This window comes from Catharus ustulatus, chromosome 17 (genome assembly GCF_009819885.2).
Source record: "Catharus ustulatus isolate bCatUst1 chromosome 17, bCatUst1.pri.v2, whole genome shotgun sequence".
Taxonomy (NCBI): Eukaryota; Metazoa; Chordata; class Aves; order Passeriformes; family Turdidae; genus Catharus; species Catharus ustulatus.
This window is the reverse complement of record NC_046237.1, coordinates 14480954-14508896: the sequence shown is the minus strand read 5'-3', so window position 1 is coordinate 14508896 and position 27943 is coordinate 14480954. Positions and strand designations below refer to the sequence as shown.

General features: G+C 47.0%; 2 protein-coding genes across 6 annotated transcripts in view; one reads left to right on the top strand and one right to left on the bottom strand.

Annotated features, from left to right (window-relative positions):
* Nucleotides 1-6843, bottom strand: part of TP53INP2 (tumor protein p53 inducible nuclear protein 2) — a 43909-nt gene extending 37066 nt beyond the window's left edge. For 2 of the 5 annotated variants that reach the window (XM_033074767.1, XM_033074768.1), the window contains exon 1: nucleotides 6552-6843. The gene's annotated coding sequence lies outside the window, so the exon portion shown is untranslated. Of the gene's footprint in view, nucleotides 1-5656 lie in introns of all 5 variants that reach the window. The other 3 variants (XM_033074765.1, XM_033074764.1, XM_033074766.1) reach the window with 3 other exon arrangements.
* A 135-nt stretch (nucleotides 6844-6978) lies between these two features.
* On the top strand, nucleotides 6979-26983 carry PIGU (phosphatidylinositol glycan anchor biosynthesis class U). The gene is made up of 12 exons (XM_033075106.2): nucleotides 6979-7146; nucleotides 8725-8789; nucleotides 10081-10140; nucleotides 11082-11144; nucleotides 12405-12514; nucleotides 14135-14235; nucleotides 16176-16273; nucleotides 19140-19294; nucleotides 19811-19954; nucleotides 20761-20885; nucleotides 22670-22812; nucleotides 25497-26983. Exons 1-12 carry the CDS (start codon nucleotides 7017-7019, stop codon nucleotides 25608-25610), a joined length of 1308 nt encoding a protein of 435 aa, XP_032930997.1. The 5' UTR covers nucleotides 6979-7016; the 3' UTR covers nucleotides 25611-26983.
* Nucleotides 26984-27943: the final 960 nt, after the last annotated feature.

Genomic DNA, 27943 nt, shown 5'->3' with positions numbered 1-27943 from the left:
AATAATCTTAAGATGTCTTTTCCAATCTTAATGATTCTATGACTATGTGTTGGACTCCCTAAGCACCCTGGTGTATTTTTCATGCAGGGTTCAAGACACCCTGGGCTCTGGACATGTTCTCCCCTTCACACTGGGGGAGAAAGCTGTGCTGTGCAGAGTCACCATGGCCAAAACCCTGGGGTTGAGGAGAGGATGGCACTGTATGGGGAGGACATTTGCTATCCCTGCAGTCCACACATTCTTCCTCTTTCTCCAGGCCAGACCATTGCAAGCTGTGGGTTCCTCCATGCTGGATGCACTGAGAGCTGTTGCCAGGCCTCAGGACTCTCATTTTCCAGTAACAGGCATGACTCAGTCACTCTGCTTGACTTGGTGGCCTTTCCTTTTCTATGACCATCATCCACTTGTCTCTCCTAGAAGATGGTCCTTGATTTTAATTACCAGGTCCCAAGCAGAGGGAACCATGGGATTAGGACTGGGGCTGAGCTCAGGATCTGAAGATTCATTTATACCTGACTTGGGGCAAGCATCTTCAACTCTCCCTACTTCTGTTTTCCTTTTGGAAAAGAAAACAGACCATTCCCATTGCCTGTTTCAACAGAGCCTTCCTCTTGCCTGTGTCAGTGCAATCTCCAGTAGTGCTAAAAATGACCTTATTTGTAATGTCACAAATAGTATACAAAATGCTCCCTCAGACTCCATAGCACCAACTAAATGCCATTAATAGGATATTTGGGTTATTTCAGTTTTAAGACTTGACTAATAAGGGCATTATGCAGTGGCTCCTTCCAGAGAAAATCATGAACTCACAGTATGGTTTGGGTTGGACTTTAAATCCCATCCCATTCCACCTCCTACCACAAAAAGGGATACCTTCTACTATCCCAGGCTGCTCCAAGCCCTATCCAACCTCGCCTTGGACACTTCCAGGGATCCAGGGGCAGCCAGAGCTTCTCTGGGCAGCCTGTGCCATGGCCTCACCATGCTCAAGATAAAAAATCCTCTGCAACAGGAGAAGTCCCCTCCCTGCAGGTATCTCTCTGCATTCAGGAAGTGTCCTCTCCCCTGCAGAGCTGCCAGAGGGGCCAGGGCAGAGGGACAGTACAGCCCTTGCTCCCTGTGCAATGCAGGTGAGGCATAGGGGCACTTGGGCTTTTCATCCACAGGTGGGATTCCTGTGTCTGTCCCAGCTCCATCTCACAGATGACTGGTCCCTGTCCCCTCTGTCACATAACCCTGAACAGCACAACCCAGTGAGAACGTGGAAAGACAATTTCAGGGCAAGCCATGACTCCACTTTCCTCTACTCTGGTTTTACACATCCCCTCTTTGCCCCTCAAACTAGTCTTGATCCCAGCTATTGCAGCTGAAACCCCAGGTGGCAACAGGAACCCTTCCAGCAACTAGTGCTTAAATGGACTCCTGTGGGGAATTCCCAGGAACTAATGGTGTCTCTGTTAACACAAATCAGTGCCCACAGAATTGAAGGATTAGGAAGAGTATTTCTAGATGTCACCCAGGGTCACCAAATGGTGTAAGTCACAAGTCTGCACTTCCAGAGGCTGATGTTGGCTTTGCTGAATTGGTTTGGACCAGGATCAAACTTTCCACAAGTTTGATTGATGTTTTGGGGAGAAGATTGTCACTCACCTGACTTTTATTTTATCATTTAGCTCATCCTCTCACATCCTTTCTAAGGATTAACTAGAAAAGTACAGATCAAGATTCTGGTTTCAGCTTAGCAGTGGCTTTCCAAGGCAGGGCTGCTTCCCACTCTAAGGACAGCACAGAGAGGGGATTAATTGCTCAGAAATGCCCTTAGGGCTTCTCTGCATCTGGCTCTTGCCTGAAAACACACACTTGACTTGAAGACAAAGAAATCTAATGAAATGCTTGAGAGGAACACTCTGCATTCTCAGTCCCTGCAGCACACAAAGGCACAGTGCAGTTCAACAGCTGCCAGCCAAAACCCAGCTTCTTGTTCTTAAAAGACACTGACACTACTGTGTAACCTCAAAAGGAGAGGGAGCATCCATCATACCATCCTACAGCCTAAAACCACTGTCAGCAAAGGCTGAGGCAGAAGGAACAAGCCACGTGTCAGAACACAGAGGGGTGCCAGGACTGGTGCGTGGGGGGTCTCCAGGAGGGTGAATCCAGCAGCAGCTCCTGCTCCCAGAGGCACTGAGTGACCAGCAGTGCCTGGGCAGCTGGAAGAACCCTGCCTAAAGAAGCACGTGCTTTGTTCTTTCCCACTTTCCCTGTCTGGCTGTCACCAGCAGTTCCTGCTTAAACAGTGCAGAGCTCGGGAATGTGGGGCTGATCCAAGTGGGATTCACAGATCTGTTTCCTACTGGCTTCCCATAGAGGAAAACATGGAAGAGAAATAGCGTGATACACAGAGCTGCTGTTCATAACCCACTTTGCCTTCCCTGTCTCTCTTTGCTCCAGCTGTTACAGACTCTCCTGATTTTCTTTCAGTTGAAATGGAGGAAGAAAATGGGGCTGGCTGTGAATGCCGTGTCCTCAGAATACCGGATGTGCACAGCCCATTTCTTGGAAATGCTGCTGTCAAGGTGAGTACTTTAGCCAGTTCCCAAAAGCTGAACAGTGCTGTTTATCAGACACCTTTGATTCCTCTTGCCTAACTTCAGGCGTCCAGAGTTTCGATGTTCAGCTCACATCATCAGCTCATCCCTTCCCCACCCAGGAGAGATGTCTAAGGTGAATTTGTAGCTCTCTGGACAAGCCCATCTCTCCCTCGTGTAGATGACAAGCTTCCACTAGGTGACTAATTGTCTTAACTTAGCTGGCAGGAATTTCATCTTCAGGGATTTTTTTTTTTTAACATTGCCATTTAAAACTCACTCTGAAAAATACTCAGAGCAGAAATACAATCTTTCTGGAGGCTGAGAAAAGTTGATGTGCCTTCTTACAAAGGTATCTCTCTTTCATGTAAAGGAAGTTCTGGCACATGAAGCCAATCGGAGAAATCGGAAGTGCAGTTTATTTTCTCCTGTCTCTGAACTCAAAGAAGAAAAAACAATCACTCAGGTTCTGTTTTTGATCCAGACCACTACTAACCTCCATAAAAGACCACAAAACCTCATGCTGTCTTCTGCCAGTAAGTAGCAGAAAGACTGGAAGATGCCTATAGCAGTGCTATTTCAGACTGCTAGGAAAGTCTGTTGTTTTCCAAGTTAATAAATAAAAGGCAAACACCTTTCTCCCAGCAACTTCCACCCTTCAATTTAACAGCAGTTTTTACCCATGAACCCAAAAAAAAAAAAAAAAAGAAATGAGAAGTCATGTAGCCCACAAAAAAATAAAGGCATATGAATTTATGAGTATTTTTTCATTGACAAACCCAAAAGCTGGCAGGTATACTAGCCACTAAAGTCCAACAGAAGACAACTTGAAAAGAGGCAAAAGCAACTCAAATGTTTATCAGTAAAGACCCCAGTACAGTGAGACAGGGTATGTAAATGAGAATTTCTCAGGAAAATCAAAACCACTGAGGATCAGTAATGACTACAGTGCAACTACTGCTGCGCAAAGGTCTGTGGTGGGAAAGGCAGAAGGAAACACAGTATAACACTTAAGTGGTTGACTATGAAAATACAACATGACAACTTGGCCAAAATAAATAGTGGGTGAAAATCACTGCTCTGGGACATGAGATAGGGTGGGATAGATCCCACAGGAACAGGAAGCATCCCTGAGATATGTAAGTCACTGCACAGGGCCGTGATGAAATCTCAGAATAACAACAAAACTGTGGTCTCCCAAATGCAAAAAACCCTGCATTAGGCTGGAAGACTTGCCAGGGAGGACTGGAGGGTGCCTCAGTAATCAGAACACCTAATTTGTACAGTGAGTCGGGAAAAAGGAGTGCTTGTTTACCCCAAAAAATGTCACCATTGCATAATTCCAGCAGGGCACACAAGAAGTGCCCAAACCAGCATCTGTTTGCAGGAACAAAGATGAATCATCCCTGAATTGGCTCAGTCTAAGACACAGTGTTTTATGAAAGTTCTGTGATGCAACATCCCCAGGTTGAATTCATGCCCTGAGCACTCCGCGTGGGTGCCTCACATGGGCAGCACCATCGAGGCAGTGCAGATCTTCCAGCAGCAGCAGCTCTCAATGGCAGGTCTTTCTCCATTAGATCTGCTTCTTTTTCTAAGGCAACAAAACCTGGAGGCTGTAGGGCAGGCAGTGTGAAGGTCTTCCTGAGAGCTGCATTTGCTGCTCTCTGTATAAACCAACAACCACTTCACAGCCCCACTGTCACACTGCTGGTGGAACCACAGCAGGAGATCCCCAAACTTCAGCTCCTCAAACTGCTCCCAGGCCTCAGCACACCCAGCCCTCTGTGCATGTTCCTACCAAATCACTTGCAGAGCCAAGGAATTTCAGGAAGAAAGGATAGCCAGTAAATCCCCAATGTTGCAAAAACTACCATCAGTTTGGGGTAAACACCAGGACCAGATCAGGTTTGTGTCTCTGGGAAAAAAAAACCTAATTGCTGCACTAACCAAGCAACCAGAGTTTTTCCCATAGTTTCTGGTTTGTGTCCTTTCAGCTTCTTGCTGGAAGTCTCCATTCAGCTCAGTACAAGTCTCTGACAGCCCCAAGATCTCTAGTCTGTTCTGCTGTTATCCCTCTGTGCCCCTTCACTGCTGCTGGGGAAGCAGCTGGCTATGCTGGCTGACTTGGAGCAGAACAGCAATGCTGCCAGGTCCCAAACTATTACCTATGCAAAACCCATCCCAGCCTGGGTCTCCTGAAACTTCCCTTGATTTTCATAAAGCCTGTAGGAACCCCAAGGATTTTAAAGGTCTGCTCCTCTGTCTCATTTGGCTGAGAGTGGTTTCAGAAGTTCCTGCCAGACAAAAGGCAGCACCACAGCATCTGTGTGTTTACTGCAACTCCTTAATGGCAGCTTTAACCCCTCAAATTAGTGGCCATCAGACAGCAACTGATACTCAACCCTCTCATATTTGCCTGACATATTTTGTGCTTTGAGAAGGCTGAATATGTCAATTAGTTTAGGAATTTTTCTCCATTGCTAGCCCTGAAATCTCCTCCTGGAGACATACTGGAGCAAATTCATGCTCCAGAAAGAATTGCTGCATTTGTCATGAATTATTCTTTGACCTTCTTTTCAGTTGTCTTTGCACACCAATTAAACACAGAACTGTAGTGGCATGATTCCACATCTGATTCCTGCTGCCCTTGGGGATTATGTGAATTTTCCCAGGGCTGCATCAGACAGTGCCGGGCAGCACATGGCACAGCTCAAACTGGCAAAATCAGCATCCTGGAGCAGTGCAGTTTTAACCACACTACTGTGTGCCAGTCCCTCAGCAAAACAGCAGTCACAAGAAGGCTGTCAAGTGCTTTGCATCAGAACTGTCATTTGGAGAGAACCAGCACATGAAAAAGAGCATTTCTGATCAGAAAACTCAAGAGATCGTTGTGAACAGCTGCAAAGAAGAATCAGCATTTCTGGCTTCCTATTTACAGATGCTTGCACAAATAAATTAACTTGAATGAATTCACCCTGATTTACCAGAGGATATCCTGGAGCCATCAAGTCCCAGGGCCAGCCAGAGCCACATTCACACAGCAGCTTTACCAGTACAACCCACACCTTTGTGCAAGAGAGCCTGAGAGCAGAGGAGCTGCCACACAACAGGCTGAGCACTGAAGCCCTCCTTATGGCCTCAGGACCAGATCTGTTGTCCTGTGGCAGTGGATGAGACCACACTTGAGGGAAGCCCTGCAAAGGAGGCAGGTGAACGTCAGTGAGGGAGTGAATACAGCAGAAAACAGTCCAGGAACCATCTGAAGGTGGTTTTGTAGCATGAAGGGATTAATGTTCCAGACAGCCATGGTCCAGAAAGTTTATGTGACTGACCACCTGACCCTACAAGTCTCTCCAGTCATGGGGACAGTACAAGCTGGGTCAACCTGGGTCTTTAGGCACCACATCCCAGAAGAATTCAGCCTTTCCCCATTGCTGCAGGTGGGTGCAACTCTACTCTACAGCTTTGAGGCTGCATAAATCCAATGTAAATGTTGATTTGGACATTATTAAGCTCTTTCCAATAGCAACCCCAGTACACCCAGCAAATCCTAGTTTAAATTACATGAAAAATTGCTGTCTTCACATACCACATGGAATGTGTTTTCACTGTCGCTCATTTTTTTAGGAGATTATCATGTCTTCTTTCCACTTGTCTCCATTCAGATGAAGCATTGTAAAGGCTATTTTTGTGTGAGATTGTGTGAACGGGCTGTGCACGTACCCAGCGATGGGGATGGATGAACAGTTGTTGGAGAAGAGTAGGAAAGTCCGTGCTGGGAAGGTTGGTATGTGAAAGTCTCCCCAGAACTCCTAAGCTCTGGACCTGTTGAAACCACACAGACTGAGAACCTGAGTCTGCCAAAAGCCTTCTGGAAGCAAACACAGCACAAGGACTCAGTGCCCTCACCACAGCCACAGCAAACACGCGGGCAGATACCACGGGGGGTCTGTGAAATACCTGGAAAATAAAGAACTCTCTGAGAGGATTTCCAAACAGCTCAGAAGCCACCGACACTCCTCGTCCGAGCTGGGCCCGGCCCGCCAGGCCTTGCGCCGGCTGGGCAGAGCTGCCACCCAGTCACCTCGGATCCACCAGCGGGAGGGACGGCCCGCAGGGAGCGCGATGCCACTCGAGGACATAGCCATGCCTGTCCTCCGGCTGAGGAGGAGCTGTCCCGTGTGGTCGCCCTTGCGAACGGGACAGCTCGGGGAACAGGAGCGGGACCCCCTCTCGGCTGCTCCAAGCGCGCTTCTGCTAACTTAGCGCCCCCGCGGCCGCCGTAGTTCCGAGTTGTGCCGGGAGACGGCGGCGCGAGGGCCACTGGGAAATGTAGTCTACCCGGGCTGGCCGGTTCATTGGCGGCGCGTTCCCCGGCGCCGCCCGGGAACTACAGCCGGCGGTAGCGGCGGAGCGCGCGCCGGGATGGCGGCCCCCTTAGTGCTGGTGGTGCTGGCGGCCGTGACGGTGCGCGCCGCGCTCTACCGCTCCAGCCTCGCCGTCTTCATCGCCGAGCGGGTTGAGGTGGCATCCCCGCTAAACGCCTGGAAGCGAGGTGAGGCCCGGCGAGCCCTAGCCGAGGCACCGCTGGCCGGGCCGACCCTCGCGGGGGCGGCGCGGAGAAACCCGACTCCGGCCGGGCGCCGGCCTGGAAGCCTCCCCGCGGGGTGCGCGCCCGGCTGCGCCCTGGGTATGGCCGGGCCGTGCTCGCCCGGACCCGAGCCAGAGCTGCACGAAAGAGCCCCGGGCAGCTGTGCCCCGGAGGAGCCCGTGGGAGCCGGTGCTCGGCGGCTCCGGGGGCGGGAGGGCCGCGGGGCTGGAGGCAGAGCGCAGGGCTGGAGCCACAGCTGGCCGGGGACACTGGTGGTGTCACACGTGGACACAAACGGGCGCGTGTGACCTCGGCCCGTCCCGCTGTCCCTGCACAGGCACCGTGTCGTGGTGGGAATGCCACTGCACGGCCCCCAGGCCATTTCCCTTGGTCAGCTGGCGTTCCCACACGTTAGCCGCGATTCGAATTCTCTTCTGGAGGTTGGGCGAGATACAGGGTAATCAGAGCTTTTCAGTGACGTTCATCTGTGTATCATCTGAGCCTGTTACGAACCTTAATTTATTTTAAAGATGTCCCTTTGGTATCCAGTTATTATGCAGGTAAAGTTATTTGCAGTTTTGAGGTGGAAAAGGGGGGCCAGAAGTAATAAAGGTCAAAAGTAAAGTGCATTTGATAACCTGGCCTCTGCTCCACTGTATTTAGCACTTCATGCTTCCTGTGCTATCAAATTTGTGTAAATACCACCTTAGCACATCCAGGTGGATATCGAGATAGTAAAGGGAAAAAGTGGAGTCATCTTGAAAAGTCTGGGTTGTCACCGTACAGGAAGTTGGTGGCAGCCACAATCTGTTTCTCCAGCATGTCACTGAACTGAGCACTTCTTGTTGTTTTCCTGCAGTGTCCTGCCCATTTCCCTCTGAACAAATGGGCCCATTTCCCTTAGCTCCTCTCAGTGCATACTGCTCAGTCCCAGGGAACCTCTGTGCTCAGTAGGGTGGAGATTCTACGGAAAAGTGCACACATGCTTTGCAGGGCAAGCTGTAACTCCATGAGCACAAAGGAGCTGAATTAAGGCTATAAAATGTCAGGAAGTTTCAACAAGAGGTAAAGCTTTTAGCTTTGCCTGGCAATATGTGTTCGTTTATGTTCTTCCATTCTGATTTTGGACATTTGAGGCCTCTCTACATATAATAAAGCAAAACAGTTCTAATTCTATATTATGTTGTGGCTGTCCTCTTGGAATTAAGTATTTTTCCAGCACAGATGCCATATATCACTTAATAGGTGACTCAAAAGGAGGAGATACCATCCATGTGGTTTGTATAGAGTTAAGTGCAAAAGATTTTACCCAGAACATTTTTAATAGAAACAAATAAATCTGTGATGAGTGCCCATGCACATGCATGGCAGAGCTGGGAGAGAACCAGTTCTGGCTGGCTGTTGGCTTTGGGAGGTTTGGCGTCACCTGTTCTGGGTGAGATTCTTTGAGTGTCAGTATTTCTAAAACTACAGTTTTACCATCATGAGCTCTCTCAATTCCCACAATACAGGGTTCTAATGCAGGTGTTTTGTCTGTTTCAGTGGTCGAAGGATTAGCTCTGCTGGATTTAGGGGTCTCGCCATACTCTGGAGCTATTTTTCATGAGGTTGGTTTGCATTCTTGGTTTTAAATGTGATATTCCAATGGCAGGGGTCTTAGTTTGGCTGCTCAGGGCCTGGAGAAAGCTGAGGGCCTGTTTCTTCCCAAAGACTGCAGAGAACCTGAAGTTGTTTGTCTGAGCAGTGGTTATGCAGTGACCAGCATGAGAAAGTTCAGGTAAACCCAGTGAATTCCGTGTGCAGGGGCAGGCGTTGTCATATTTGTTACTGCATGAAGAAACCCTGAGAGGGGAAATCTGTATTAAGTCAAATACTATGTTCACATCCAGATGTTTCTCTCAGCACAAGCTGGAGCAGGGATGGTGTCACTGTGAGTCTCATAGGATTTACTGGGTATCAGCCCTTGGAGTCCCTGCATTTGCAGAAATTCTAATACTAGCACAAGCATGCAGTTGATTTGTTCCTCATCTTGAAAACACCTCGTTCCTACAAAAGCACTTAAGCACCTACGGGGTTTTGTGCCCCTCAAATGCCCTTACTGATATGAAGGTGCACTCATACATAATGCTGCCTGGGGTGAAGCAGGTACTTGGTATCCTCAGAAAACTGGATTCTTTTCAATAAATTCTACTTCTTCAGACAGAATTTCTCCCAGACAGTGAAATATTTCTAAATGCTTATTTGGACCATCACATTACTTTTAAAGTTTTTGAAAAGAAATTTCTTTTCTCGCAGTGAAGATTGAATTTGCAGCATGTAAATATAGTCCTTCCAGACTAAGTTTTGTGGGATGGCAATAATTCAGGAACATGCTTTTCCTCTTATCTGAGAAGGGAAAAAACTCTAGGAGTAAGAGGATGGTGGGATTTTAACCCTACTATTTTATGGTTTTAACACGCTTTTTTCTTTTTACATTATAAAAGACACATCTAAACCGCAGGGGAATCAGCAATGTTGGAAATCTTTTGAAAGTACCTGCAGACAACCTAAGAAATAGATTTTCCAGAAAAAAATTACTTTCTAAAACTGGTGTTTGTATGCTTTCCATTGTAAGTCTACTTCTATTGTAGTAGAATTGAAAAGTTGGAGTAGAATACAATTTTCAGAGTTGATGGTGTCCTTTATAAAGTGCATTGGGGACTTTGCAAGGAAAAAGACCAGTAAGTGTGCTTTGATAGTCACTTTGCTCTGAAATACCAGTGTTGGAGAATAGGCCAAAGAAAATTACCTTTGGCAGAGTCTTGTAGAACTGCTCAGCTCTTGTAGTTTGTCTCATCAAATCACCAGGTTTTTATCTGGGCAGTATTTAATATGGATTTCCCTTTTGCTCTCTTTCAGACCCCGCTGATAATCTATCTCTTTCACTTCCTGATTGAATATGCTGAACTGGTGTTCATGGTAAGCTTCTCCTGAAAGGTCCCATTCAGGGAAACACTGAGTGTGACTTTCTTTTCAGTCCTTCAGCCTCCCTGTAGCTCAAATTCCTGCTGAGCTAACAGTTAATTAGAAAGGCAGCTTTGCCTGCACAAACCCACATTCAGGCTTTTCCCTTCTTGTACATATTCCTTCTTTTTTGTGAGTTCTTGCTTACATAAGTGTCCTCCCACGGGGATAGGAAGGTGTCATTTTATTTAAAATTTGAAAAGTTATCTCTTGTAGTTAACAAGATGCTAATACCTACACTGCTAATACCAGCCTAATACCTACACTGCTGTTTCTGATGCCAAATCGCAGACCTGCAAGGAGCACAAACGGGTTCATCTCCCAAATGTCTCTTATAAATTGTTCCCCAAGTTCTTCTGCACAGTTCAGAAGCACAGAAGTGCTGTAGCTGGCTGCACATAGCACCCAGTGGAGCCTCTGTGCCCAGGTCCCTGCCAGGCAGGGCTTGTGCAGAGCCAGCAGCCATGTGCCCAGTCCTGCCTGGGCAGTGTGGGGCAGCTCCAGGCGCTGTCATGCTGCTCTCATGACCAGGTGGGTTTAACCAGCTGGGAACTGCCCCAGGGTTGCTGTGCTCTCATTACACCAGTACTACTCACCCTTACAACAGTACTGTTGCCCTCATGTGCTGCTCTCCATGAACAATTTGTTTCCTCTTAATTCCCCATTCTCTTGTTTGGTGAATATAAATATTTTTGATACAACTCATGCCTTCAAGGTGATGTGATTCAGTTGGTGGTGTGTGAGAGCACTGTACAAATCAGCCTTTCAGGATTTTTAAAGCTTGTGTTTTGCTCCCCTGAGCTGAGTCAAATCAGAGCTCCTGTTAAATGCTGACCAGTATATTTTTCTCCATTTGTTTATTTTACTTGCAATCAGTCTGTCCCTTGCTTTTTTAGATAACTGATGTGCTAACTGCTGTTGCCCTTTACTTGGCAATCCAGGACTTCAACAAAGTTGTGGTAAGCTGACTTCCCAGTGTTGCTGGTCCTCTTCTCCCAGTAAATATGATTATCTTGGGCCAAAGAAAAGATGTGCCAGAGGATGTGGTGTCAAGTCCTTGTTGCAGTAAATCTGGTCATATATTAATGACAAACAAATGGGACTGAATGTGGTAGACAACTGAGGCATTTTAAATTTTGTTGTGACACTATTGCAGTGGCTACACACTGAGTGGTGATCACAATCTTCTACAGCCTGGGTGTTATACCTTGGAGAGGGTTTCTTTGCACACAGCAGGAAGTAATACACAGACTAGAAATGTGTAAAGGAGGAATGAAACCTTCCAGCAGTTCTGAGATGACATAGATCACTCTCATGAGTGTGGTGAACAGTCTGACATCAAATACTCCTCGTTCCCTTCAGATTATAAGGGTGCATGTTTGCAGGTGAGTGATTCCTCCCGGCTCTCAAAGAACATTTTGCGTAAGCAGTGCTGTGCTCTTTGCAATTCCAGAGGGGCAGGGATTAGGTATCAACATCAGCAGGGAAAACTACATTTTCTACAGCACCTCTGTGGTCTCGCACTCAGCTATGTGCATCTTCCTTGTCCTCTGACTTTGAGGTTAAGGAAAAAACCCAGGATAGAGCTGCAAGCACATAAGAATTCCACATGTGAGTTACTTTGGTTGTTGAAAGTTTACTGCTAGCATCTCTGTCCTTCTGTCTCACCATAACATAATTCAGTCAGTTCATATTTCAGATTTCTCTTTCATCTCCATAGACAAAAAAAAAAACCAAAAAAAGAGATTAAAGAGAGATTTGTCGTAGAAGTATCCATCTTTATAACAGTAAAGACTGCACGTGTATGGCGTTGGTGTTTTCAGGGACTTGCGCGTTGAACAGTGAATTTATAAAGTCAGTTTTTCATTAGAGATCTGGAGAGGTGTTAGGAAGACTGAGTATTGGACTCTAGTGGTGAATTCACTGGTAGCTGTGTCAAGATGTAGACACAGGTAATTAAGGAAGTTTAAACAAGTAGAAATTATCTGCTTCCTTCTGACTCTCACTTCAGTTGTTAAGCATTTGGGAAAAGATAGGGGTTTTTTATTCTCTACAACTCCTCACATAACATAAGTTTTAGCTCACACCAGGGACTTGGATATGCTCCACGGTAATAGAAACCCAGGTGACTGGCTGGGTAATATGAAACACAAGTACACAATAGTACAGAATAATGACTTTCCTCTTCTGACAGTCTTTGATTATTCTCCCTTGTTCAGTTCAAAAAGCAGAAGCTCCTAATAGAACTGGATAAATATGCACCAGATGTGGCTGAACTCATCCAGACACCCATGGAGATGCACTACATCCCCCTCAAGGTAGCACTATTGTAAGTACTGCTCCTGTAGGCTACAGAGGGCTGCTTTGGCTCCTCAGCTCCCTTTAGGGTTTATTTGTCTCATTTGGGCCTTCAAAAGCTGTCAAAAATTGGGTTTCTTTCAAACAGAAATTCTGAATTCCCTATTGGCCCTAAATATTCAGTTTGAAAGTGAAATGCATTTATGTGTGCTTGTTGCCAACAACTAAATTCACTCAGGCCCTTTGAGATGGGCTCAGCAGCATGTCTGGGTATGCAGCCATTATCTGGGTAACAGGAATGTTGTGTCAGCACAGATCACATTCCCATTTATTTTGCCTGTATGATAATGTTATCAAAATTGATCCTATGCCTTCTAAATGATGTATTTTCAGAAAAGTTAGAATTTTTCAGCAGCTGGACACAATACCTGAATGTGTGCTGAATATTACAACTTGGATGTTCCAAATTACTTTTAATAGTTAAAGGATGTTTTCATGTTGTCATTTTATTAATTTCGTGGCTTGGTGTTCTTCTGTATACTAAACATTTTTTTAATTTCAGAATGCTTCAACTAAACTAATATACAAGCAAGGTGCCTTCTGTTACAGATGGTTTTAATTGATATTTTGACACAAAGAAATTATCCAAATTGTTCTGTATTAAAGAGAATTCTCCATTAGATAAATTGCCATTTTTTCTTATTTTCATATTAATTTTTTTAAATGGCACATTCCCCATGGCCAGAATGGTGACGTGGGTAAATTACAGACTGTTTTGCACATTGCCACAGCAAAGTTGGCATTAAATTGTACCTGTTCTGCCACAGGCTGCCTTCTTGAAACACTGAAGAAGGCAGACTGGGACTCAGAGACATAGGAAAATATAAAGAAAGAATCATCAGCCCTATCTGCTGATTCTGATGAGTAATTTAGTTATTGGCAAGGCTGACCTGTACATTATCATACTTACACAGTAGTATGGTAGTCCTCCAAACCTTTTTATTTGCTCTGAACCTATTTAAATGAGATTATTGTAATTCTTACTTCCAAAAGGAGCTGGCATCCTTGCTAACTAAAGTGTATCTGAATTCTGGAATGTAAAGTCGTTAAAGAGTTTTCCTATAATTCCAATTAAAATGTACCAGTCTTGCATAGATGGCTGGATTTGTGCTCAGATCGTGCTGTGGTGAGACTGGTTGGGTTGTGGAAAACTCTGTTTATGTCTCAGATTTGTTTCCATCATGTTTTCTTCTTCTTCAGAAGTAGTAGGTGTGAGTAGCAGAAAAAGTTTCGTTTGGGCCCAATAATCCCAGATCTGACTGAATGAATGTACAGTGCTTCTGCAAAGCAAGGAGCATTTTTGGCAGTCATTTTCTAGGCTAGAACATGCATTTTGGACATCTTCCCAATGTCTCATTTCTGTAGTGGGCTCCATGTGACCCCAGTGTGCAAGTCTGCAATCCAGAGGTCTGGTTTTTGCTTCAGATTTAAGAACCTGTTCAGCTGAATTAATTTGCTGATTAGAGGAGCCCATCGAATATAACAAACAAAAAGAAAAGACGAAATGCGGGTTTGTTTTGTGTTTTTTTCTTTGAACATCTCTTTAATTAGATGCACTTTTGGGTGTAATGTGAGCTTTGCTCTTTTTCAGCTACCTGTTAAACCCCTACACTGTGATGTCTTGTGTGGCGAAGTCCACCTGCGCCATCAACAACTCTGTCATTGCATTCTTCATTTTAGCTACAATAAAAGGTAACAGTGAAGAAAAAAAGGTTTCTTTATGACTTTTTAGAAAGTTTAGAAAAATAGCAAAAAATAAATCCAGGAGGAACTTTACAGATATGATTGCTACAAAGATCTCAGTGAAACACTGCACAAACAGGACTGGAACAAGGTCAAAATTCTATGTGAATTTGTGCGATCAAGAGACTTTATAGTCAAGTGAAAACTTACTTTCACCTCAGCATACCCAAGAGGTTACTCCGAAAACTGACTGCTTTTCCTGGTTGGCTTCAAATAGTTTTCTGTCCAGGAAGAAACATGTCAGTGTGTTGCAGAACATTAGAGCTCTGTTGCTCTTCTTTTGTATGTGAATATGCACTGAAGTGTCATGTACAATTTCTTTTCAAAGCTTATCCTTGAACTTTCATTCAAAAGCAAGCATTTGCCTGCAGCTATTACTTGGCTTTCACTCATAGCTGTAAACATTGTTTGAAATGAACTAATTGAGCTTTGGGGAAGCAGAAGCAGTAACGAAAGACCCAAACCAGCCCAGTGGTGTAAATTATGTCAGAATCACTGTTTCATTCATTTTGTGCATAATGCCAACTTTGTATTTCTTTTTTGACTCCCCGTGCTAGAATCTTTTAGCCTATATGATTTGTAATAGTCACCTAAGTTTCAAGGAGTTCTGTGCTGGATCAGAGGAAAGGTGAGTCTGATCTTTTGTCCCCTGCAGGGCCCAGACCCAGGCACTGTAAAAAAAAACCTGATACAGATAGTTTTTATCGGTGTTTCCAAAAGAAAGTTTTCCTATAATTATTAGCTAATTGGGTCAGGAGGAGTTTTATTTTAATAGCGTTTACAATAGCAAGCAAGTGGGGTCTGTTTAGTTAAACTGACTTTTAACTGTTCACTGATACCCAAAAGTTTGGTCATAGACAAAACTACATGTAGTGGCTGTCTCGTGGTTTGTCCCTGACTGGGAGTGTGGCAGTCTGGGGTTTAAGTGGGCAAAGAGGATATCAGGTTATGACTGTGATTTCTGGGAATCATTTCTTTAGATCTGTGCAGAACGGAACGCTGGATAAAATATGGGATAGGGAGGTTTCTGTCAGGAGAGTGTAGCTGAAGAGAGCAGAGGCTCATCACCAGTAACCCTGTATTTTCCCTTTCAAAGGAGCAGAGAGGAGCTCTCTGAGTGCCCGCTGTCAGCAGGGTGACAGCTGGGTCAGTGCACTGAGTCAGGGCTCAGTCCTTTTTGCAGCAGACTTCCATCAAGTCTATAGCTATAACCAGGCTCTACTGCACTTGGTGCTTTATTGTTGTTGTTTAACCTGAGATCTTTTGGACATTATTTCTGTTTCTTATAGTTGAGAGGTGTGAGTGCTCAACATTGAGACACTTCAAATAAAGCTGCCTCAATAAAGACATTCATATTTATAAGATCGCTTGGGAAAGCTGTGCCAATCCTTTCTATGCCTCAGTTTTGGTATCAGTAAAGCAGAGCTAATGCCATTCCAGTCCTTCAGCTGCAGACTTTGCTTGCTCTCTTGCACACAGCTTTGCTGAGGCTGCAGCACATTCTGGTGATGATAACCTCAGTTATGATAACCTCAGCAAGCCCAGTATGGCAGTTCTTACATACAGATATGACGTAAGTGAATGTATTCCCATGCATTAACAGCAGCCAGCATGGGCTTTATATAGACTGAAATAAATTAATCTCTTTCTGCATGTGAATGACAGGAGATATAAACCAACCAGTGGTTCTTTCCTATGGAATGAGTCATTCTCCATTCAAAATGTCATTAGCAAGAGGACACCCTGCAGGATACATTCTGCTAAACTCCTTTAAGTGGTGTCCTGAAGTTTGTGAATTCCCTGCAGAAGGTTATGAGTTTCTTCCCATTTGGACTTCCTGTCTGGTTGTTTATACTAAAAGTACTTTATCAACTCTTTTTTCTTTGCAGGTAGTGCCTTCCTCAGTGCTGTGTTCCTGGCCTTAGCAACATACCAGTCACTCTATCCTCTCACACTGTTTGCTCCAGCACTGCTTTACCTTCTACAGGTAGGTGATTTCTAACTCTTGCTACATGTTGTCTTCTTGTATCTGTGCAGGGACGGTCCTGGGAAGAGGAGTCAGACAAGTGCAGAGTTTCAGAAAAAGTTACTCTCCTCAAGCCATGGCAAGTTTGAACCCTGAATGGGAATACCTGTGTTTGGAGAGAAGGGAGCAGGAAGTCTGCAGAACTGGTAGTGTTAGCTTGCCCAAAATAAGTGCTGTTCTTTGTGTCATGTGAACAGCAATGAGGGACTCAGACCCACAGCAGTTTGAAAATGCTGTTTTGGGGTTTGATGGCATAAGGCATGTTCTGGAAAGAGGCTGGTTGTCCTTTCTCCCTCTCCATTAACAAGACCCTGAATCCCACCAGGGCTACCCTTGCTAATTTTATCCTGCTATGGCAGCAAGGCGAGGCTGTGATCCCAGCAGAGGGCTCAGCTCACTTCACAGATCACTTTGTGATAATGTTTGGTATTTGAAATTATTGTAATTCTGAAATGCTGTGCTTTTCAGCACTCTTTTTTCGTTGCTTCTGGTGGTGATTTTTATAACTCATCTTTACTTAACTAGCCTGTTCTCAAATCTGTGAGCCTCCAGATCTAATGGGAGTCAGTCCTAATTACAGTAATTTCACGAATACAAGCCGCAGCAAGAAGACTAAAGTTTTGGTGGAAACCCAGAAATGCGGCCAATATTCCGGTGCGGCTAATCTATGGACAAAAATGTGATATCTGCCCTTACCTAGTATCATGCTGGTCCAGTCCCGAGCCAAAACAGTCTGAAATCCATGGTTTCCCGTTGTTCCGACGATGAACCAATCAGAGAACAGCTTATTGCCTGCCTGTGGATGGCGGCGTTACTGAGGGGCGGGGGTTGTTATCGGGGTGAGTTACCTCGGCAGTTCGATAAAAGTGTGTGATATTTCTCTGTACTTTTTAAAGTGTTTTCAGTCTTGTGCGGCTACGGGGCTGGCTGGGCTCGCAGGGAGAGGGCTGGGGGAGCCTCTCTCCCCTCAGGGAGAGGGGTAGAACGGCCACTCGGCTCGCAGGGAGAGGGCTACAACGGCCACTCGGCCACGGGGCTGCGAGGGCTACGACGGCCGCTCCCCCCCGCGGGCTGCGAGGGCTACAACGGCCACTCCCCCCGTGGGCTGCGAGGGCTACAACGGCCGCTCCCCCCCGCGGGCTGTGAGGGCTACAACGGCCGCTCCCCCTGCGGGCCGCGAGGGCTACAACGGCCGCTCCCTCCCGCGGGCTGCGAGGGCTACAACGGCCGCTCCTGTGCCAGCACGGAGATGTGGCTCCGCTCGGAGCTCAGCTGCCTGCCCGCGCGGCTGAGCGGCTATTTAAAGGCAACGCGGATCCATTGGGAATGCTCGCAAAATGACCACACTATTGTTCCTGTCTTTTTCGGCTTGTAAATAAAGGGTGTGTCTTTTTTCACTTGGAAACAATGTTTCCGAGGTCGGCAGTAAGCCAGTAAGCCCCGGCGATCCCGCGATTGTGTTACTAAATGACGACTTTTTGAAAGTTCGCTGCGAACTAAAGTGCGGCTAATATTCCGGGTGCAGCTTTTCTATTAACGAAGGCAACAATGTTGCCAACACACCAGCAGTGCGGCTTATATTCCGTGCGGCTTGTATTCGTGAATTTACTGTAATTTTCTTTCTCTCACTGTCTGACATGAGTGTCTCTTACTTTTTAAATTTTATTCTTATTAGTCTTTGCAAGAGAAGAGCTGCAGAGTCAGTGTTACTTTATCAGTTTGATGATTTGTAGGAGAATTTATACCTTTAATATTTTGGTCTTGTTTGTTCTCTTTTGACTTCAGTCAAAGTAAATTTGGAGTGAAGTGCAAGCATTGTACTTTGAATTCACAAACAATAAGTGCTTTGATATGTGATCTCCTAATTTGTGACTTTTATAGGCAGTCATGCCAGTGTGTCTTCTTTTATCTAAATTTGTAAATGAACTTTCCTGCATTATTTGTACAGAATTAAATCACTTTTCTCCTGCTCTTTTCAATCTCTCCTGCCAAAATTTTTGGTAATGTTGCTTACATTGTCCTAGCAAGTGACATTAAACCCACTCCAACTGAGAAAACCCAGTGAGCTTTACAGAGTCCACAGCAGTCAGGGCAGGTTCTGTGTGTATTTCCTGCCACTGCAAACCCAAGGGCCAAATGGAAAAGACACATCACTGTCCTGAAGCTGCAGAGTGCTGCACAATTCCCAAAGGTGTTGGCCCCTATGTACATTTGTCTGTACACAGGCAGTCAGGGGACCTGGCTGGAGTGAGATATCCCTGTCATGTTACATTGACATGTGACAAGGACATGTGGCAGTGGCAGGAGTTTGTCTGAGGAAACCAGCTTTCAGAGGGGCTCCTTGTGCTTAGGAACTCAGTGGATGTCCTCTTTCCCTGATTTTTGCAGAACAGGAATGACAGGCCAAGTGATAGTACCACAATGTGGGGGTTATGGGGCAGGGTTTTTGCTCACCTCATGCAGTGGGGTCGTGCAGGAGAAGACAGGCACCAGTGCAGTATTGCAAACATCTGAGGTACCAGTGCAGCTGTGGGAGGGGTGTGTAAATCTTATACCTATGTATGTACTCACACAAGGGACTCACTGCAAGCAGAAATGACCAGCTTTGCTACCGTCTTTTCAAACACAGCTCTGGGAATACGTGCAATGTGTGTGACTTAATTGGCCAGAGTGAAGAACAACAAGCAAATTGTTCTTGAAAGCTGCTCCTCCATGTGCCATAGTGCCAATGGTAGATGCTTTCTTTCGTCAATTTAAATTGATGTTCTGAACACTCACGCTTTCTTGTGGCTCTCTGCCTGATGAGGGGCTTCTGTTTCTCTTTCAGCGCCAGTTCATACCTATCAAACTGAAAAGCAAAAGTTTCTGGCTCTACACCATGCAGTATACATCCCTGTATCTGTGCAGCCTGGTGGTGATCATCTGCCTCTCCTTCTTCCTGCTCAACTCCTGGGATTTTATCCCATCTGTTTATGGGTTTATGTAAGTATAAGGGTTCTTACTGATGGTTTTCTGTCTGGCTCCACCCTCCCCACCCAGATTATTGCTTGCCCATTACACACAAGTGTGTGCTTGAACCAGGAAGTGTGAGGTCTGTGATTTATTGTCCATGCAATAAAAGAAAGAATATGTGGAGGAGAGCAACCATTAGCCAACTCCATCTTCTGTTAAATAAATAATAGCAAAGATTAGCTACAGGACCTGTTTTCCACTGAGTGATTGGACATGGATTTGATTGTTTAGCTTCCATGACTGTGAAATATTCCTCTCTGGAGAAGTGTCTGCTTGAGAATGGTTTAAATCCTGCTGTGACATCAGGAAGGATTCAACAGAATTTAATCCTGCTTTCCACATTTTCATCCATTTGCTTTCTTTTTCATGGATTTACAATTTACGTCCTACATCCAGTAGCACACAATGATTAATTAATGCAACAGAAGCAGGGCAGTGAAGAACAACCATTAAAAAATTTACCATTACTTTCTTTTCAAATTTCAGCCTTTCTGTTCCAGACCTGACACCCAATATTGGCCTTTTCTGGTACTTCTTTGCAGAGATGTTTGAGCACTTTAGTCTTTTCTTCGTATGTGTGTTTCAAATCAATGTGTTCTTCTACACCATTCCCTTGGCAATAAAGTTAAAGTAAGTAGGAGTGTGTTTCTCTGCTACTTTTTTTTTTTACTCCTAAGTTATGCAGTGGAAGCTTCTAAGGCTGAAGTCAGATGTCTTGATCCCCAAGCCTGAAAAATGTTTTTAACAGGGCCTGTCCTCCTCATTTCCCATAGTTTCAGCTCTGTTCCTCTTAAATAGAGTGACTTGGGCTCTGCAGTGGAACTCTGTGTGGCAAGCATCAACAGAGCAGCAGAAATGGAGGCTGTAGAAGTGCCAGCATAAGGCATTGTAGTCAGAAAGTGAGAACTAGCTGGAACTTCCAGCTCTTCATTGTCAGAAAAAAAAGTGGAAACTTGAGGACTTTACTATTTGACTTCATTTACTTCTTTCTGATAAAAGCACCCATTAACACACCAGGATTGTCAGTCAGCTTGTCCTTTGGCTTGAACTGGATAGATCAGGTGTACCAGAGGGATAACTGTGGGCTTTGGGCTTCTCCAAATTGCCATCAGAGGGCAGGTGCTAATTGCTTCTGGTGAATGGGGCAGAGCTGCAGAAGCACAGTGCAGGTGACCAGTGTGCAGGTGTAAATGTGCACTGAGGGAGGCCCGAGGTTGCTGGGTGAGGGCTGTGGCAGATGTGCCTCCCCTGACCCTGCTGCTCACAGGGCAGCTCCATCCACCCCACCCAGTATTTGCAGCCTACTCTGGAGAGAACAGGATGCAGGAGCCTCTCAGAGCTTGTCCTGTGGCATATCTGTGCCCTTGCTCATATTTATTTGCAGTTTCCAGAGGCCCTACTGCATCTTCTTAGCCTTTGTTTGTTTTCCCTTGCAGGGAACACCCCATGTTCTTCATGTTTGTCCAACTCGCCATCATTTCTATCTTCAAGTCCTATCCCACCGTGGGAGACATTGCACTGTACATGGCCTTCCTTCCAGTCTGGAGCCACCTTTACAGATGTAAGTTCTTTGTGCTTGGTTATTATTTATCTGGAATGGAAAAGGGCCTGCCAAATAAGTAAATTAAATGGTCACCACTAAACCAAACCAGACCCAAGTTCATAGGCTCTCATGGCCTCCATGGGGTTTCTAGAAGGAGGTTGGATTTTTGAGGTTTTTTCCTTTGGTGATACAATCCCTAACATGTCTTTAGGACTTGGGTTGAAATTGGTCGAGGAGGGAATTTTCACTTGTCCCTTATTTTCCCTCTCTCTCCAACTAGTTCTGAGGATTGTCTTTTTTATAAGAACCTCTTGCAGTCCTGCATCTTCCAGATGCTTCACTCCCATTTAAGGCTTTGTAATTTGAACAGTGCTCATGCAATTGGTGAATCCCCCAGCCTTAAAGTGCTGGATCTTGCAGCTGTGCTTTGTTTTACATCTGCTTGTTTGCTTGGAGTGAAAGTAACTGAATTACTCCAAGCAAGTGTCCAGTCTTCCTTAAGTGCTTCAAAAAGACCTTCTTTAGCTCTTGATATCACCGGAGAGCTTCCTGTGGATTCTCAGGCTCAGCCTATAGAACCTGCTTCCATGGAGAGATTTGAAAGTGTTCTGGTTTTCCTGGTATTTCTTGCTTAAACCAACTGCTTTGACCAACCCTGTCAGGTTATCCATGCCTTTCACTGCAGCCTTCTCCAAGCCAGGCCAAGTGTATTCATGGACAGCTCACCTGCCTGTTGTAGGAGACATAATCAGGAGTCAGGAGACCTGGAGACCATCTGCTCTGTGGGTTTCAGACTCAGGAGAGCTGAGACCAAAGCAGCTGTGATCAAACAGGGCAGGAATCCCCAGTCTGGCCCTGAGCACATCACAGCTGTAGCAGGTGATGAACTTCTCAAAGTCCTTGCTCAGTGTAGTTCGTTGCACAGTCATGTGTCACATGATCGTCCCCCCCCCCCCACAGTGTGTGAACAGACCTACTGAACAAGAAGTTTAAAATAGGTGGGAAGAGGTTTGGATGTGAGAATGCTCTCAAAACATCTGCCCTCAACTGCTGCCCTCAGCTGCAGAGTGATGGGCGTGAGCTGAGCTGCAGCCAAGAACAGCAGCACATGTGTCAGGATGGATTGCAGTGCTGCTGCCAAAGGACAGGCATAAGCACTTCACAGAAAACAAAACCTTTCTTGGCCTGGGAGTTCTCAGCTATCCTAGACAAAGTTGTGCTTGGTTTTTGTCCACCTGACACATTCTCAGGCAGACTGCTGGATTCTTGCACTTCCCAATGTCATGTGGCTGTCAGTGCATTTAGCCTGTATGAGTTTCTTCCTTTTATGGTGCTTTCACTTCCTTGCCACCTCCCAAGAAAGTATCTTTTCCTGTAACCCACAGATTCATTTTTTGCTTTGTCATTGGCTTGGTGAGGCAAGGGATTAAAGTGCTCTGCTCTCCAAATTGGGATGCTGCTGGCAAGGCCCCTTTGCAGGCTGCTGGTTACTGTAGTGTAGATACCAAAAAGCCAAAGTCATCCAAGAAAGAGTGTTTGGAAGCAGGACCTAGAAGAAAAGAGCTACAAGTGGGGATTTCACACTGCAACAAACGCAGAAGTATTTATTTTGAAGGGAAGTATAGTGGATTTCTTATAACCTCTATCTAGGAAGTTACTAAAGCAGCCTGTGGAAGGTTTTGGAGGGAAGCATGTCTTGGCAAGTGCCTCTCATGCCCTGCACACACCCTAATACCATCACTGGTTGTGTGACTGTGACTGCTCAGTAATACATCATTTTAACAACTGGTTTTCTTTTACAGTCCTCCGGAACATCTTCATCCTGTCATGTGTGCTCATTTTCTGCTCCTTCCTGTTCCCTGTTCTGTGGCATCTGTGGATTTATGCAGGAAGTGCCAACTCCAATTTTTATTATGCCATCACGTTGACTTTCAACATAGGGCAGGTCAGTAGAGTGAGGCAAATGAAGCTGCACTGTGGGCAGGCTGCTGGATGGGGTGGCTGTTAGCAGCAGTGAATCCTGCAGGATGGGGCTGGCTCTCTGCCTCCTGCGTAGTCCTACATAGCAGCTTCCTGGTTCTCCTGGATTCTGCCTGTTCCTCAACCCCTGGCACACCAATGGGAAAGAGTTCTTATGGTATTTGAGCTGTAGCTTAACAATCCAACCTGGCTGTCTGCAGGTTCTGTGCTCTGTTGCTGGTGACCAAGGAAAAGCATCTCAGTATGGCAGGACCAAGAAAAAGTGAATGGAGAATGGAGCTAAGAGGGGAAATGGAAAAACTTCAGGGGCCAGAAAATAGACATGCACAAGGATATGGCACCAGGTTGTCTGAGATGTGGCAGCACATGCAGCACATGCAGGGTCCCAGTGATGCCAGAACTTGCCCTCCCTTGCCTTTCCTGGGACTGTCCTGAGTACATGGTTTCCACTGGCCTTAGGGAAAGCAGAGCTTAGCACCCTTGAAAGATGGAACTCAGTGAACACACTTTTTAAAGTCCTTTCTCTTCTCTGTGCTGCTTGTCATGTACCTGAGCCTTGGGGCAGTTTGATGTGTGGGTGAGCAGAACATTCATTTCATGTTAAAGTTGCCTTTATTTTGAATGTGACTCAGCCATTTATGCTTGTCTGCTTCTCCTAAAGCCAGGGGAACACTTTGACCAGGGGCAGAAAATCACCTATTCTTACCCTTGATTAATGGGGGAAACCTCATGGTAAAACCAAAAGAGACTGCACAGGGTGTGAGGGAGAATAGAGATTCTGCTAAGAGGGGCTGATAGGAAACTGGGAGTGGTTCATTACATGTCCTGCTATGAAATGAAAGGAATAGTAAAACTTTATTTAGAAATAGCAGTTGATGATATTCTAAGAGGATTTTATTTCCTACCAGAGGAAATCATAGCAGATCCTGCTAGGTCTTGTGCTCTGTGTAAATGAAGACAGCAAAAGTCTCCTGTCTGATTTCCTTGTGAGAAATACCTAGCCCTCATCCCCATCCACCTCAGCTCTTTCTTTTCCCATTTAGACATCTGCAGAGAAGCTTGGTTAAAGGTAAAATCACCTTCACTGACAGAGCCTGTCAACAGTTCAGCAAAGCAAGCAGATAGATCATGGCTGTTTCTCTCTCCCTGGGTCTGTTCTCAACACTTTCTCTCCTGACCTCAGCAGTCTGCAACCCTGTTTCTCTTTCCCCTGCTCTCCATCTGGTCCTCCCTCACCTCTTGTCCTGTCATTGAGCCTCTGCAGCAGCTGCTGTGTTTTTCTGTGCTATATTGCACAGTAACCCTGGCAGGCTCTGATGGTACCAAGTCCCTCCCTCTGTGCCCTTAGTACTGCCACACTTCAGGTGACAGTGCCAAAGGGATGCTTTAAGTGGCATCTGCACAGTAGGACTTGAGGACAATAACTACCAGCTCAGGCTGGCACTGAAAAGGTTTTCCACTCTAGTTACCTGCTTTGTTTCCAAACGGAGTCCTGTGGGAAAGTCACACTGCAAGAGGCTAAGTGACAAATGGCGCTACTGAACCAGGAGGTCCCTGCCACAGCCCAGTCTGCCCCAGCAGGGGTAGCTTCCCAAGGTGGGAGGTTTAGGAAATCCCCTGTCACCATTCCTGCAATCTCAATGCCCCCAGGTGTGGGAACAGCCCCACTGTGTGCCTCAGTACAACCAAAGGTGTCCCGGCTTGGGCCAGAGTGGCTGGAAAGTGCCCAGTAGAAAAGGCCCTGGGGCAAGAGCCTGGTGTGCCCAGGTGAGCAAGAGGCCAAGGGCACCTGGTCTGACCCAGTCACAGTGTGGCAGCAGGATCAGGGCAGTGAGTGTCCCTTGTGCTGGGCACTGCTGAGGCAGCACCTCAAGTGTTGTGTCCATTTCTGGGCTCCTCCATTCAGGAAGGACATTACAGGGCTGAATGTGTACAGAAAAGGGAACTGAGCCTCAGGAGCAGCTGGGGGGGCTCAGCCTGGAGAAAAGGAGGCTCAGCAGGGACTTTCTCATTCTGCAATTTCCTGACAGGAGGGTGCAGCTCTGGGGATGAGACTCTGTTCTCAGGGAACAGGGACAGGATGAGAGGAAATGGCCTCAAGCTGTGCCAGGGGAGGTTCAGTTTGGACATTAGGAGTAATTTCTTCACGGAAGACATGGTCAGGCATTGGAAGGGGCTGCCCAGGGAGGTGGTGGAGTCCCACCCCTGGAAGTGTCTAAGGAATGCCTGGATGTGGCACTCAGTGCTGCAGGCTGGGTGACACAGTGGGGGATCCCAGTCAAAGGCTGGACTCTGATCTCAGAGGTCTTTTCCAGCTAAAATGACGACCCTGTGATTCTGGGACAGCACTTGGATAGAAGGAGTCCGATGGGTACAACTGAGATGTCTGTGCAGCTGTGACACAGCTGGACCTGCCATTGTGGTACATTTTGGCCAGTTTATGGAGCTACTATATGGAGTCTCCCTTGGTTTAACATGGCAAGGGGATGGACTAGGTGTTCCTAAGGTCACAGTAGCTCCTCCAGCAGCATGTGCTGAACCACCCAGGAGCTTCTTAACCCCTGACAGGGTCTGTCACCAACACTGTGTGTCCCTCTTCATTCCTTGCTCTGAAGCACCACTGATGTGTCTGAACATCTCCCTCCACAGATCCTGCTCATCTCGGATTATTTCTATGCCTTCCTCCGGCGGGAATACTACCTCACTCACGGACTGCACCTGACAAGGCAGGATGGGACAGAGGCCATGCTGGTTTTGAAATAAGGACTGTACCACCATTTCCTGGGACGTGGGCCACTCTGAGGAACGTGCAAAGCTTGGGGTACATGGGGTGGGTGGGGAACGTTCCCTGAATGAGACCTGACTTTGGGAATGATACCTACTGAAAGAAAGGGCTGAGGTTCTGGGAATACCCCCCTGAGCTGCAGGCTCAGTGCAGACTGTCAGAGCTGCAGTGCCTCCCCCCTCAGCTGTGCTTTTCACTGTGACCTCAGCCAGTCCAGTAGGAACAAGAGTGAGCTAAACCTGGGGCTGGAGCTCAGACTATGAACTGTTTTCCATCACTGCTTCTTGGAGATGTTTGCTTCTCCGGGGATCTTCCCCTTCACTGCTTTGACCAGTAACGCTCCTGCTTGGCACAAGGCAACTTCTGGGTACCTCGTGCCCCAGCCCTGTGGCTGCAGATTCCATTTCCTGGTGCTTCTGCTGTTGAGGGAAGAATCTTGTGCGCTCAGTCATAGTGAGTGCTGTGAGAGAGTTGAGTGACCAAGGATTATGACCTTGGAGGACATCTGGAGCTGCTGCCACACCTGATAACCTCAGCACTCAAACACAAGTAGGAACCAGAACTGGGATGGGATCAGGAGCAGGGTGGGGGACCAGTAACTGCTTTATGCCATTGGAGCAATACAGCCATGTGAGGAGTTACACAGAGGGGATGCAGGTCTCAGAAGGAATACTACTGAGGAGATGGACTCCCACTGCTCCCAGTTTTTGTTGGGTGAGAAAGCCTGGCAGTGCTGGGCTTGCACCCTGCTGCTGTAATCCCTTGGGCAGCAGCCGGGACCAGGAGGTGTCACAATCTCCCTTTAAGGCCCCGGGCCAAATCCAGGAGGAGTCTCAGCCACTGCTGTAACAGAGTTCCACAGCTGCTTATCACTACTGGATGTGCATTTGTCTTTGTCACCCCTGTGCCAGTCTGTGCTGGGCTCATGGCGGTGCACAGGGGTTCCCTTAAATCAGCTCCCCCCACTCCTCTCTGTGCTCAGACCTTGGAACTACTGATGCTGCCCCTTGAATGTGACACTTTGGGGTGAAGCCACCAGCTCTGCTGGCTGTTTGGTGGCACTGAGATGACCAGAGTGTCATCTACTCCCACGGGACATCCAAAGGGTTGGGAGTGTGACATGGCAGCCAGACTGCACCTGGTACCGAGCAGCTGAGAGATGAATGTGCCCAGGCAGGTGTGGAAACAGATCTTTCCGGAGAATTCAAACTTTTGCCTTACTGCACTGCTGTCAGCGCTTTGAGGGTGGAGCCGCGCCCAGGCAGCCCCGGCCGGGGCAGGTCGGGCGGGAGCCTCCAGTGGGGCCGGCGGGGCATGGCAAGCAGCGAAATAAACTGCGAATTTTCAACGACTCGTGTGCTCTGTGGCTGTGGGAGCTGGAGGGTGAGGGAGGTGTGGGAGGCACTGAGAGTCACATGGAGAAGAGGGGATTTGAAAGAAAACACGCGTTGCGGGGGGCGGGAACAAGTGGCAAAAAATGACTGGGGCAGGCTGAAACGCTTCTGGCTTGAGGGAAGGCCAGGTATGGACAGGTAACTGCGGTGTAAGAGAAAGTGAGAGGGTGACTAGCTGGAGGGGGCTGTTCATTTTACAGCCCTCCTTCCACAAAGCCAACAATAATTAACCCTGAGGAGAGAAATGGTGCTGGGAGGCGGCAGGACTGAGCTGAGGCTGCAGGCTGTGCCCCTTTCCTGTGCAGCAGCTGGATTTGTTCCTGGGCTGTGCCCACTCCCAGTCCTCTGGGCTGCATTCTGAAGGTGCAAGTCCCAAATTTGGACTTAAGCAGTACTAAGGGAGGTTGTGGGGTCAGCGCTGGGGCAGGAGAGGGACAAGAGCATGGTCAAGAAAAGAAAAGGGCAGAGGTAGGCACAGGGGCAAGGATAGGGAGCATGAAGGGATAAAGGGACAGGGCAGGGGTATCCGCAGTGTCCAGGGCAGGGACAGAATCAGGGTCAGGATAATGGAAGGGTGGGGCCAGGAGCTGGGATGGGGCAGGGACAGAAGTACTGCCGGGGACAGGGACAGGGATTGCCATGCTAAGGCAGCTCAGATAGGGACTGGGAGCCCTGTCCAGGGTCCCAGAGGAACTTCTTGGGGGAGCAGAACCACCTGTTCCCCACCAAGTGTTGCCAGTGACCAAATGCCAGGCACCAGGAACCTCCAAACTCTCACTGCTATCAAAGGCTAGTGGCAAAACAGAGCCTTCACCCACCAGGGCTCCAGTGGGCCTGCTGTGGAGATGAGGAACAGCCCAAAAATACCTGCAGTGGGCCCACGGCCTGGGCTAGGAGTCAAGGCCACCAAGCACATG